This window comes from Haliaeetus leucocephalus, unplaced genomic scaffold (assembly GCF_000737465.1).
Source record: "Haliaeetus leucocephalus isolate CR32 unplaced genomic scaffold, Haliaeetus_leucocephalus-4.0 Scaffold193, whole genome shotgun sequence".
Lineage (NCBI taxonomy): Eukaryota > Metazoa > Chordata > Aves > Accipitriformes > Accipitridae > Haliaeetus > Haliaeetus leucocephalus.
The window spans coordinates 412,859-426,114 of record NW_010972629.1 but is presented as its reverse complement, the minus strand read 5'-3'; the positions used below and the strand labels follow the sequence as shown (position 1 = coordinate 426,114).

At 54.9% G+C, this 13,256-nt stretch overlaps 1 protein-coding gene and 1 long non-coding RNA gene across 2 annotated transcripts; one reads left to right on the top strand and one right to left on the bottom strand.

The window, feature by feature from the left end:
* Positions 1-459: 459 nt before the first annotated feature.
* On the bottom strand, positions 460-11,378 carry LOC104830545. The gene is made up of 4 exons (XR_774225.1): positions 11,290-11,378; positions 7,952-8,057; positions 5,780-5,904; positions 460-978 (listed from the first exon to the last, which is right to left on the bottom strand). It is a non-coding gene; the product is annotated as an uncharacterized LOC104830545 (long non-coding RNA).
* Positions 9,013-12,208, top strand: HFE2 (hemochromatosis type 2 (juvenile)). Its single transcript, XM_010565543.1, has 3 exons — positions 9,013-9,106; positions 10,277-10,779; positions 11,285-12,208. Exons 1-3 carry the CDS (start codon positions 9,013-9,015, stop codon positions 11,903-11,905), a joined length of 1,218 nt encoding a protein of 405 aa, XP_010563845.1. The 3' UTR covers positions 11,906-12,208.
* The last annotated feature ends 1,048 nt before the right edge of the window (positions 12,209-13,256 follow it).

Genomic DNA, 13,256 nt, shown 5'->3' with positions numbered 1-13,256 from the left:
ATTAATGACTTTCTTGCTGGAAATATTCAGGGACAGAAAAAGAAACACTCCCTCCCCAACCACTGTTTAAAAATAAATAATTCCCCACTGCAAAAACCAAGGAGAGTAAACCCAAGACTATTGCGCTGACAAACTCTTAGTTAATCACAGAAATCAATTAACCATCCCTCCCTCATTTTACCTCACTTAAAATAGCCCCACAAACCCCCAGCCAGTGTCTTACCCCCCGGGGAGCTCCTGCTCATCCGAGTTCTAATGTTGCCTGCAAAAGCACTGATCAATTTGCATAGCCGTGCTGGAGAGCTGGACTGGGTCGAGGTGACAGGGACAGCCTTTCCAGGCCCTGAATGGCATTGTGGAAAAACAAAAAAACAAAACAAAACAAAAAAAAACCCCACCAAAACCCAACCCTCTAATCTCCAGGGATTCACGCCTTTCAGTGCTACGGGCTGGATTCGGAGCCCTGTTTGCTGCTGGTGAGCTCCGGTGTCACAAAGGAAGCCACCCGAGACACCCTGCCTGATTTTTACAGCAAATTGCAAACCCCTGCAAGGGTGAAGCAGGTTCAAGCCCAAGAGACATTTTCCCTTTAGACATGTCTGCAAGAGAGACAGGGCTTTTAATCTGCTAACATGGAACAGAAACCTCGAGGACTTTGGTTTGGACAACCCCCCCCCCCCTTCAAAACGGCCAGGTGATGGATGCTGCAAGGTGGGTGATGGAGAGCAGCACCTCCACTGCAGCCATGAAGTTGAACCCATGTGACGAAGGTTTAGCAGGAGCGAGGTCCGTGCTGCAGGCATCTGCAACGTGTGTGGGGCCGTGTTTTTCCCCCATGGCCTTTGCTGCAGTCCCCACATTACCTGGGAGGGGACAGGAGGTTGCGAAAGCTGCAGGAGCATCTCCCAGTGAGGCAGCCATGTCAGATCGCTCCTGCCGGTGAGCCTGGCCAAGGGTTTTGGTTGCCTTGGCAGGAACCTGGTTTGCAAAGTGAAGTTCAACAGGTCAGTGGGAGCACCCGGAACCCCCCGATTTCTTCCACTCTTCCCAGCCAGCCCCCCCCCACTCTTGGGCAGGAAGGCCTCTTGACTCCTGTGTCACAGCCACACAATTACACCAAATTTGAAAAGTCTCTGGCTGATTTACTCTGTTTTCCAATCCCCCACATATTGCGAGGGATATTTCTCTATTTCCCTGTGTAAAGAAGCCCATAAATTGAAGATTAGTTTTTCCCCCTTTGGAACCCAACCATTTCCAGGTATTCTTGGGCTGAGCTGGCACCGGCAGGAGCTCAGCTGGGAGTTCATTTCCTTCTGCTTGGGAGCAAGGAAAAATCATTCCCTGAAGGTGTCCCCCCTCTCCAGCCCATCTTCTCCCCAGACCTCTGCTAAAGGCAACAAAAAGGTCATTTAAAATCCCCCGCCGGAGCATTTTGGAGGCCTGGGGATGGACAGGGTGACTCCTGGGAAAGGGTGTTATTCCCATTTATGGGAGCAAACCCATAGAAGTGATTCCCCAGCTCTTTACTAATTCATCTGTGCCAAGCCAAAGCCTCTCCATCTCACAGCTGTGGAAGCAATAGTTCCCAGCTGGAGGGTAGAGGAAGCCCAAATTTGCCGCCATCTCAGAGCTGGTGAGGGAGCTCGGTGAGGCAACGTGGGTGCCCCAGGGTTTGGGGGGGAGGTGGGAGAACTCTCCAAGGGACACCTGGGGTTGTTTTTTCCAAGTGCCTTGCTCTCGTTTGACCTGTTAGATGGGCCGCAGCATGATGGAGCGAGCTCAGCCTGGGGGACCCCCTGGGTGATGTGAAAGCAGGAGTGGGGAAACTGAGGCACAGAGTGGAAACCGAGGGTCCTTTGATGTCCTTTGGACATCAAACCCACTGCTCCCCGGACGGCTCTGACGCTGAGCTTGGGACCTCTCCGTCCCGCAACCCCCAGGCCACCTTTCCTCCCCTCCTTTCAGGCAGGTGGGCAGCAGAGCAGGCAGGGGAAGGGGGCCGGGGCAGGCAGGGATGGCCCTGGCAGCCCCCTCCTCCTCCTCGCAAGCCCCACTGCCACTCGCAAAGAGCTGCTGCCACCTCGTGGTACCGTGTCCCCGCTCGCCTGCTGTCCCCGCGTCCCCAAAGCCCCCCTCCCCCCCCCCCGGCAGCTCCAAGCTCCCGGCCGCATCCTGCACTCGGTGGGGCTGGGGGTCGAGGGTAGGGGGGGCTGGGCTCTCACCAGTGTCCGGAGGGTCCATACGCACCCAGTGACAACCTTGCACTGAAGCCACGCAGAGCCCAGACCTTCCTCTCCCACCACTCTACGTGGACACCAGGACGCTGCATTTTAGCTGATGGGGAAACTGAGGCACGCCTGAGCTTGCTGGTAGTCCCCAGCACCCCAGCTGCGTGCGCTGGGCACTGCCACCATCACTCACGGGGCTGGCATTCGGCAGAGACTGAACAGGGCAGGGGACAACTCCTGGTTCCTCTGCAAAGCAGTGGCTGCGTCCAGCCCCATCTGCTCCCATCTTTTTTTAGCCTCAGTGCTTCCCGGCCCTGCAGCTGCCCAGCCTTGGAGCAGGTGCTTGGGGCTGGTGATTTATCTGCATGTCAGCATCTCAGGAGCGTCTCCATGCAGCATCCAGGGGAGTGGGATGGACGGTTTTGCTCCGGAGGCAGCTGAGGGATGCCAGCCCCATGTGGATGTGCTGTACCATGGTGGAGAGGACCATGGGACCTGGGTTATACCTTCAAGCGAGGTGGTTAAAGGATGCAGCTCCTTGATTCTTCCCCGATCTTCTCAAGATCTTCCCTCTCCAGAGGTAGCACTGAGATTTCTGGTCCTCCCAGCACCTGCCCTTCTCCGGGACCTCCTGAGCTCTCCAAGCAAGGGAGAGGGAAAGCTCTGGGCTGGAGAAATCTGGAGGAAGAGTTTAATTTGACTCCAGACTTGCATCTTCATCGGTTTTTCCATCTCCTTCCTTGCAGAGCTGGGAGAAGAGCAGTTGCTTGCAGGCACAGGTTCTTCACTCCCAGCCCTGCTGTGGCAGGGGAAGGCACCCAGGCCGGGTGCTCCCATGCTCAAGGAGGCAGGTGCTGCTGAAAGAAGAGCCTGCCTTGAATTTCCAGCAGTTCTTTGCATTCCCAACCTGCTCGTTTTTCCCAGAGCTTGGAGAAACCCGTGAGATCAGCAGCTCTGAGTGATCCAGCCAGGACCCCATGTCCATCTCGCGTGCAGTTCGCTCTGCCCACAGATTTGAAGTGCGCAGTTGGGAAGCCTTTGGCTCTCCCTCCTTTTCCCTTCCCCTCCCCACTGGAATCTGGCTTTCGGGATCAAAAATACTACTGGCTATTTTTAAAGCATCGACTTAGCCCCCTCTCCTCCAGCTCGCGGTGACGGATCGGGCTGTCGTAAAGTTCAGCTGTTTTCTGCTCCCTCTGCACTGAGCCCAGGGCGTTAACAGCCGTGATTCCCTCCTCACTCCTGCCTGGAGCCAAACCCACGCCGGGTACCAGGACTCACGTCTGGAAGGTCTGGGGGCATTCAGTGGCCTGTCCTGTGGCTGGTCAGAGTGGCATTTGCTGGGGTAAGTGGAGCACTGGGATCCTCGGCACAGGTTTGGGGAGGGAGGGATGGGAGTTTCATGCCAAGCACGTTGTGGAAAGAAGGGTGGATGCTTTGAGTTCGAGCAGGCACTGTGCAAACAACCCGTCCGCTGCTGCATCTGTACCTGGAGAGAAGCGAGATCCTCTCTTCCAACTCTCCAGCAAATCCTGCCTTCCCCAGGCCCCTCTTCCGACTCCGATCCCAGCCCTGCAGCTTGGCTCAGCTTTCTCCTGCATCTCCCAGGGGATGCTGGCTGCTGTGCTGTGGTCCAGGGAGCGCAGGGATGACGTTCACAGCTTGGCTCATCCCCTGCCTCCAACCTGAGGAGCCTGGCTGATCCCACTTGTCCAGGGATGCTCAGGAAAGGCTGGTGGAGCTCTCCAGGACAGTGGCTTAAACGAGCCGCGTTCAGGAGCAGCGTGGATGTGCTATGCACAGGCTGTACGCTCTCACCTTGCAATGCTGGTGGGTGGCAGGAGGGTTTGCTCTTGTCCACAGCTCTGATGGAGGCAGACAAGCTCCTGATGCCTCTTTAGGTATGTTTTGCCATGTTTCCCCATCCACACAGGCCATTTTGGGTGCAAATCCACCTTGGCTCGGACCAGGGCTCCTGGCAGCACTGGGTTTGCAGACAGGGCTGATGCCAGCTCAGAACCAAGCTGGGGCTGGTCTCCCTCAGCAAATTAAATCTCCAAAGCACTCGGGTTAAACCAAACTCTTGCTAAATTCATTGTGTTAGTGATTGGGCTAGATAGGGGCTGGAGCTGAGCTGTGACCATGCTGTTCCAACCTTTGGAGGGATGGCATTGCTCCAGACAACAATCCATGTGGGTGATGCTCACAGGCAGAACTGCATACTACCTGCTCTGCACCAACGATCAAGGTCTCTTCCCCTCTCCTGGGGTGTTGCAGTGCTTGGGAAAGCCTCATCTTTTTGGGCAGGAGGATCTGGGTGAGGCCAGCTGCTCTGCAGCCCCCTCAGCGGCAGGATCCAGTGCTTTGTGCCTCCTAGATCTCCAGCTGATTTTGCTGGTGGGAAGGAGGGGGGAGTTGGCTTTTGGAAGCAGTTTGATCACAGATGCTTTTGTCTTGGTACCGTGACTCTCTGTCAGCTTGGGAGAGATTCCCAGCCTCCTCAGTCCAACATATGCCTGCAGCCCCCAGCTTGGAGAGCTGCTGTGCACTGATGGCGTTAAAGCAACGGATGGCCCTGTTTCATTGTGTGGCTGGGATCCAGCACATCGCCAGGGACGTGCACCCATAACACTGAGTCTCAGGGCTGTGAGGAAAGCCCCACAATCTGGCCTCCGGGCTGCAGCAACCTGGATATCCCAGTTTGGTTTCGCTATTCCAAGTTTCCCCTCCCCTGTCCAAATGAAGCGGGTGGGTGGGATGCCGAGAGGCCTCTGCTCTCGACAAGCCCAGATGGTACCGTCTGCTGTTCCAGAAGAATTCCCACCTGCCCACCCCTGCTCCTACCCTGCGTGTAACCGATTCCCTCGGTGGGTGTCTGTGCCTGCCCGCGCCGGGGGCTTGCTGTGGGGAAACCTACAGCAGCAGATGGGGAGAATACCAGGCGTCCAAGGCATGGCCAGGGTGGACCTTGGGAGGCTACACTGAGATATGGGTCTTATTTTTTAAACAACATTTTTTCCACTCCCTGGTTATCCCTTGTTACCAGGTAACAGAGAGCCAGTGCATAAATACTGGGCAGGGAAAATAGCTGCAAAGCCTCCATGCACCCCAGGAGCAAAAAAAACCCCCAAAACGGGCATCTAAAACCTTCCTCCTCCAGTAGCTGCTGATGTAAATCCCAGCTGGGATTTGAACCCAAGCTGGTATTTATTCTTTGTTTTCCTTTCTTCTATCCATTGCGCCCAAGATGTACTGTTACACTTAAAACAAGAGTCTGGCTATAGATTAAAGCTTGTTCTGCAGTAAGCAGCCGTGATCCCTCCTTTTCTCCCCAATTCCCTGGGTGAAGAGCAGTTCAGCAGCTGCCATGACCCACACCAGTGCTGGCTGCTTGGTTCATGCAGCTGGAGAGCTTGTGCCAGGGTCAGAGCAGAAGAGGAGAGGGTCAGAGGGGGAAACCCCTTTCCCTCCCATCCCTAAACAAACCAAACTGGTCTCAAGATGCACTGCAGAAATCGGGAGCGATTCCCCCAGGAGGGGCATGGCGGTACCTGGGGGGATTTGGTTAAGTTCCATCTGCTCTCCTGGGCTCAGGTAACCATGAGTCTCCTGGTGCGAAGGTGTCAAGGGCACTGTGGGTCTGGGAGGCTTCGGTCCCTGCTGTGAGGAGCAAGACCTGGAAAACAGCAGGAATTTGGTTTAGGAGGCAGGAGGCTTTTCTGAATGGGTTTCCAAAGGGGTTTGTGGGTGCTGGGAGCACTACGGGACCTGCTTTCAATCCTTGCCCTCCAGCTATAACTGCCAGGGATCCTAAATGGACAGGCCACCCCTGCAAAAGCCTGACCTGGCCATTTCCCCACCACTTCTCCTCCCCGCAGGGACAGGGGTTTGCACAGCTGCTCTCTGCACCCAAGCCCTTGCAGGTGGGCTTTCCGGAACCCAGCCAGCACGGCCCAGCGTTCATCGACCCCAGGGGACACAGGCCACCTTTGGCCCATGCCGTGTTTGCGTTCAGGACTCAGCTGTGCCCCAGGAGGGGAAGCTATGAGAGATACAGCTGAAAAAGTATTCCCTGTGGGGTTACACCCCACGGGGAAAAGCACAGTGCTTTTCCATGGGGACTCACTCCACAGGGGTACAGGCAGGTGGTTGCAATATCACCCAAGGAAGGAAAACCAGGTAGCTCCAGGAAAGCCAGCTCCTGCAGCCTGTGCTGCACTCCACAAGTGACGTGACCCCACACCACCAAGTAGCATCACCCAGCCAGGGGGTCTGGGGCCTCCTACCTCCTCCTCAAGCTCCTCTGCCCCCCGCCCTTGCCGCACACCATCTCTCTCTGCCCCCTCTGCTTGTTGTTCTTGGCTGGGATTTAGCCTATCTAAATTTAGGCAGATCTATTTCAACACCCATCCTCTGCCCTGCAGGGAGAAGAGGACAGAGCAAAGGTAGCTGGGGAGGAAGAGCAGGGACCGCGGTGCCCTGTGGTGGGGTCTGCTCCCCGTGCCCCTGGCCAGGCTTTCCCCACTAGCACCCTGGATTTTATCTGGCTGCGAGGCCATGGAAGTGCCCAGGACTGAGGTTGGCATTTTCCCAGCTGTCATCCCATGGATTTCTCTGAGTGTCACTTGGGGTAGAGCTGGGTGACAAGGACAAGCCAGCCCATGTGTCTGCCAGGCAAGGAGCTCCCTGCACTGGGAGCCAGCTCATCTCCAGAAGAGGCTGATGCAGGTGAGTGGGGCTGCAGCAAAGCAAGGATGAGGGTCCGAGGCACAGGACATCAGCACTGGCACCCATGGGTGCTCCAGGGTCCGGTCCCATGGGCAGGTGGCCCCAAACAGAGGGAGAACTGGGGCGCCCAAGTACCCCTCGCTGCCCTGCCTGGCACAGCCAGAAACCATCCATCTCCCCGCACAGATGGCATCACGTTGGGCTTGTGGAGCATCTCTAACTGCTGCTACTGCCTTTCTCCTAATGCCACTGGGGTCAGGACATCCCAAAGAAAGTCCTGCTGCCTGCAGGACCCATGGCAGGGCCTCTCCTTGCCCCTGCCATAGCCACACTTCTCTGCTACACATTAACCAGCTGTTTATCTGCTAAGCATTGCGCCAGGGACAGGTCACCTCCGCGTCATCACCTCCAGGGGATTGGGGGGGGTAGTGCTGAGGGGTCACTAGCTCCTGTAAGCCCCAAGAAAGATGCTCAGCCTGGTCAAACATGGTCAGACCAGGTAGGGTGGGACATGACAGAGCAATTGCCAGGCATCAGAGGAGGATCGGAGCAGACAGTCAGTCTGCTTTTACCTTGCTCACCAGTATACATCCAACACGAGCCTAGTTCCCAATTCCCAGTACTGGGTCTCGTGTCCCCATGCCCCAGGGCTGCAGAGACCACTCTCCCCCTTCCAGCATGGTCAGCTCAGCTTGTCCTCACTGCCAAGAGCAGCTGGTGGTCAGAGCATTGCCAGCAGGTCTGAAGCATGTTTTCACTCCAGACATCTGCCCTGTTAGCCATTAATCCAGCTGGCAGAGGAACGGGGGGCCGCCAGCATTCAGCTATGTCACCATGCCAGCCAGTACAGCTAATGGCGGTTGTTCGACAGCTGCAGCCATGGCAAAGGGAGCTGAAAGGTGCTAGACAGAGCTGGTAGAGCTGTGATTTCTCCTTTTCTGAGAAAAAGATGAGAATTCCACCTCTTCTCCCCCACAGTCGCAGTTTACACTTACTAGCAATCACAGTGTCAGTAATATCGACTCCTTGGGCTGCCCAGGGTATCAGGCACAGGCACATCACCATGAGTGTCAGCCTCTGGCAACCAGCACCTCACACAAGCTAAAGGGGAGAAAAAAATAAATACTGATTTCACATACAGCAGTTTCAAAAGGACCTTTGCAAAAGGCTATTTGACTAACAAGTGACTAATAACTGGCTGTTAAAATAAGCCACCAAGGACTCAAATCCCCAGCACTGATGAAGAACAACGGAAGTTAAATCTTTTCCGTGGCTACACTTCCTCCTGCTGCAGCCCACTGTCTGGATGTGTGCAGCTTCTTGCACTCCCCCTCCAGCCAGCTCAAGCCCCCAGCACCCAGGGAGCAGCCAGAGCTGGTGCAGCAAGGGGGAAAGGTGGAGTGTGGCTGAAAGCATGTTTCCCAGCTTTGAGAGGAACCTGGACACAGGTTTTTTGAGGGAGCAGGAGGTGCTGTTATCACCCAGTGGTGCTGGCTGTGGACGTCATGACAGTCGCACTTATAATTTGGCTTTTCAACTCCTATCCCCTTGGATGCTGTGCTCCAAACCTTCATTTTGGTGGGGGCAGCAGCAGGCCAGAGGCAGCCCACACTGCACCCAACATGTAGGACACTTTGGGTCTTCTCTGCACTCATTGGCTGCTCACATCCCTGCTGTGCAGTTTCTCCAAGCCCCTGGAGCTCACTGATCCTCTCCAAGGGCAGCTGGAAGCTTTAACTTTTTGACACACTGAACTACACAGCACAGCTGCCTCAGGGTGGAAGATGAGAGCTGCAGTGGTTGAAAGCAGTGAAAAACCCAAACCCTCCGGGATTTTGCTCAAAAGCTTGCCTCCCCCCCGACAGCCAGTAGTGCAGCCAAGCCCTGCAGGGCCATGTTTGGCAGCTGCCTGGATGCTGGCAGCTCCATACCTGCAGCAGCTCACATTTAGTGGCACCTCTCAGATCCCACCTCTGCTTTCCTTCTAGGGGACCTGCTGAATGAAGCTGAGACAAGCCAGCGGGTGAGCAACTTCCCAGGCTCTGCATGGACTGGAATGGGGAAACCTGCCTGCAGTGAGAGCCCAGGGCAGCTAGAAAACCCCAGCTTCTTCCTTCGAGCTCTCTTCCTCCTCCTGTTCTGCAGGCATGGTAAGGAACTGCATGGGCAGAGCCATGCCAGAGACACATCCCTGGCAAGGATATCCGTGGGAGCTGCAGCCCCAGGGTGCAGGGAGGGTACAAGCTCCTGGGACGTAACTGGAGCAAGCAGAAGCTCCTCTCATGGCAGCCGTAAGGCTCAGGCAGTATCAGAGTGCCCTTGGCCCACCACAGCCAGAGGGAAGGGCAGGCAGCATTCTCACCAACATCACCTGCCCCTACCAGGGTAGCCTCCGCAACAAGAGCATCCCCCCGCTCTCCTGCAGCAGGCACTTTCCCTGGGAAAGCCCTTAAAGTCTCTATTACCTCCCAAGATAAGACAGGGACAACAGGGTACCGGGACTAGCCAAAGTCCAAGGTCTTCTAGTAAAAGGCACCAGCCATACCCATCACTCGGTCCCTCACTTTCCTTCCTGCATCCCAAGCACTCTGCTAGGGGGACTGAGACCCACATCCTGCAACACCTAAATTCACTTCCCAGCACCTTGCCCAACCCAGTTTATGTTCATCTACTGCAAGGGCAGCTATCCCTTATAACTCCTCTGCTTAATGAGCTAAATCATCCCTGCTAGAGTGAGTTCTTTAGCTCTCCTGGAGCTGTGGTACATGACACTGCCTTCTGCAGCATGGAGAAATCACGTTTGAGGGGTGCAGGCAGTCAAGCCTCTTGTGAAAGAGCGATTGCATGGCCCAGCCAAGGTTGAAATGGGAAGAAGGGGTTTCCCAGCTCAGAAATTCCTGTTTGTCCCCTGGCAAGCCCTGGGGTGAAGAATCTCCGTCTGAGCCACATCCTAGGGCCACAGTCACAACTGCTGCCCTGGCTCTTGGCCACGCTCCTGCCCCAGGTACGATCTCACATCCCAGTTGCTTCAGGACACCCCTTTGTTCCCATGACTTCCCACACACTGTCCTCTGCGCTGGGCTCCAGCCTGCTTCTGCAGCAGGCAACCCTGGATTCATTCCCCTCAGGCACATGAGAAGCAGGTCATTTAAACCGGCCACTGAGTTTGTTAAAACAGGGAGATAAATGCTTCCAGAAACTGTCTCCATCATGAGATCTGGAGTGGTCCAGATGATGGGAGGTGGTGGGAGGAGAAGGGGCTGCCCTTCCCCACCCCTACAGCTCTACCGGGATGCCCTGAGCCATCCCGTCTCTCCCAGTTTCTTCCCAGTGCAAGATCCTGCGCTGCAATTCTGAGTACGTGGCTGCCACCCTCAACCTACGTGGCTCCAACAGGAACGCAGCGTACTGCAACGCTCTCCGCTCCTACTCCCACTGCACCCGCAAGACGGCTCGCACGTGCCGGGGCGACCTGGCCTACCACTCCGCCGTCCACGGCATCGAGGACCTCATGATCCAAAACAACTGCTCCAAGGAGGGTCCCACATCACCGCCCCGACCCCGGCCCCCGGCCCCCAACCATCAGGGCTTTGAGTCTCTCGATATCTGCAACTACGAGAAGAGTTTTCTCTACAAGCATGGCCAGCCCCCCAGCTACCAGCACTGCGCAGCTTTCGGTGACCCCCATATCCGCACTTTCCATGATGACTTCCACACTTGCCGAGTGGAGGGGTCCTGGCCTCTCTTGGACAATGACTACTTGTTTGTGCAAGCAACCAGCTCTCCGGTGGCAAAGGGGTCCAACGCTACGGTCACTAGCAAGGTAACACTCATGCATAGGGCTTGGCAGCAAAGCCATACACCTCTGGGATGCAGCAACGGCTTAGGGTACTCCCTAAAATATCTGGGGAGGGCAGCAATAACTTCAGCTAAACCCACATGGGATCAGGAATGAACGTCTGCAGGAACAAGTGGGATGAAGGTCCCTGAGGGGACCAGAGAGGCTTGCAAATGCTCCCATTGCTGCCTGGGGATGGGTTACTGTGTGGTTCACGGGTTACCTGCATGCAGCCCAGCCAGGCTTGGCTCCATCTCAGTTTTCAGTTGCTTACATGGTATTAAAGAAAGCAGGGAAGGTGCTGCTTTCCCAAAAGGACTGCAGCAATGTGGGAGAGATGGTTTGGGGCAGAGGGGGAATGCATCGGTGAGGCAGACGTGTGCAATCTGCTTTGCCCTCCCCTAGATAGCTGGTACTTGGGGTGGGGACATGGCTGCCACTCTCACACCTGGCAAGTGAGATCAAACCCCCTTTGATCTTCCCTCTGCAGCTCACCATCATCTTCAAGAACATGAAGGAATGCATCGACCAGAAGGTCTACCAGGCTGAGATAGACAACCTCCCAGCAGCCTTTGAGGATGGCTCGGTGAACGGGGGTGAGAGGCCGGGTGGGAGCAGCTTGGTTATCCGGGAGCGCAGTCCCGGGCAGCATGTAGAAATCCAGGCGGAGTACATCGGCACCACCATCGCTGTCCGTCAGGCCGGCCGTCAGCTCTCCTTCTCCATCCGGGCAGCCGAGGAGGTGGCACGCGCCTTCACGGAGGAGCAAGACCTGCAGCTCTGCGTGGGAGGCTGCCCCCGCAGTCAGCGCATCTCCCGCAGCGAGTGCTGCCGCAGCCGCATGGCAACTGAGATGGCCCGGGCACTCTGCAAGGAATTGTTGCCCGTGGAGGATGTCTACTTCCAGTCGTGTGTCTTTGATGTGGTGACCTCGGGGGATGCCAACTTCACCATGGCAGCTCACGGGGCCCTGGAGGATGCCAGGGTCTTCCTTCCCAATGCTGAGAAACTGCACATCTTCCAGGCTGGGGCAGGCTGCCCAGACATCTCTTCTTCTTTCCTCCTCCTCCTCCTCACCTCTGGTCTTTGGGCTGTTTTGTTGCACTTTTAACTCTCGCTGGCATTGCATAGAGCCAGTCCACAGGGGTAACGCGAGAGAGCTGCTGACTCAAGTCCCATGCCTTGCAGATCAAGAGGGTTGCCTTACCTAGGATCAAGTGTCTCTGTGGCAATAAGGAATCAGAGACCCAGACCTTTGGAGAGGGGAGTGCTGCAGATGAAAGACTGCGAGACACTGGCTTGCATCCACTGTTCTCGCACGTACAGCACCAATTGAACCTGGTTCCTCTCCTGAAGGCAGATCACGATTTTTTCTGTTGGATTTGGATGCATTTCTTTTTTCTAAAGATGAGGACATTGCTGCTGTATCAAAGAAAAAGAAACACCCAGGGTGAAGACACATTTACAAAACCTCTCTGCCCTTCAAAGCCTTTCCATAAACTTGCTTTACACCTTTCTTCCAGTGTTACTGCAGCAGACTTTTACTCAGGAACCTTACAGATTCAGAAATAACTGGCTCAAAGCCTGGATCCCAGTTTTTAGCAGTGAAAAAAATGTTGTTTGGTGGATTTGGGGCCCCTTGACCCAGCTGCTACCAAAACAATGCAAGAGCGAAGCAAGGCAACAAGTTGGTTATCGGAGTGTTGTGACCAAGGTTTGAGATTTTTGACCTAGAAATCAACCATTTTGTACTGTATTCTCCTCTCTCTGGATTAGTAATGTGCTCATTTCCAGTGTCGGGAGCTGCGGAGCATCAGGTCTCTGACATTTCAGGCTATCGTTGCTATTTTTCCTTGTTGTCTTGGCACCTGTCTAGGACTCAATATAGCCAGTTCTGGACTTTGGACCAGCGTTGAGTTTCAGTGGGGAAAAATACCCCTTGGTACTCCTCTCCCTTGGGCCCAACTTTCTCTGTCACTGTCACAACCCCATTCAAATCCAACCCAGACTGTGGGTTTCACTTGCAAAAGAGAATTAATAATGAAGACACGGAGCTGGCAAAAAGCCATATGACTGTAGCAATGGGCAGGGGAACTACTAGCAGATGTACATAAATACAGAGGTAAGGCCAAATTAGATGTTTAGTATATTTAAGAGGTTTTAAGTAAAGCACCTAGAGTTCTATATGATAAGAAATATTTTGCATATTGAAAGACTTTTTTTTTAATAAAGAGGGCTCACATTAAAAACTTTGCCATTCCTGTCCCATGGAGCCATAAGAAGAGCCTTGTAAAGCCTCGTGGAGGCAGAGCAGTGAGCTGGCAGACATGGGCAGGATTTGGGCATGCAGCTCGCGGAAAGAGAACTGCAGATCATCCAGATACAGAGGCTCTGTCACGATGTAAAGCAAGGTTTTACAATTCATGTTTCAGTGTATCTGCAGTTTCTTTGGTCTTTTTTTT

Excerpts from the sequence above, each read along its gene's own strand:
- HFE2 (XM_010565543.1), top strand. The coding sequence starts at position 9,013 with ATGGGGAAACCTGCCTGCAGTGAGAGCCCAGGGCAGCTAGAAAACCCC. Across the intron at positions 9,107-10,276 it reads CCTCCTGTTCTGCAGGCATG|TTTCTTCCCAGTGCAAGATC; the intron begins GTAAGGAACTGC and ends CGTCTCTCCCAG. Across the intron at positions 10,780-11,284 it reads ACGCTACGGTCACTAGCAAG|CTCACCATCATCTTCAAGAA; the intron begins GTAACACTCATG and ends TTCCCTCTGCAG.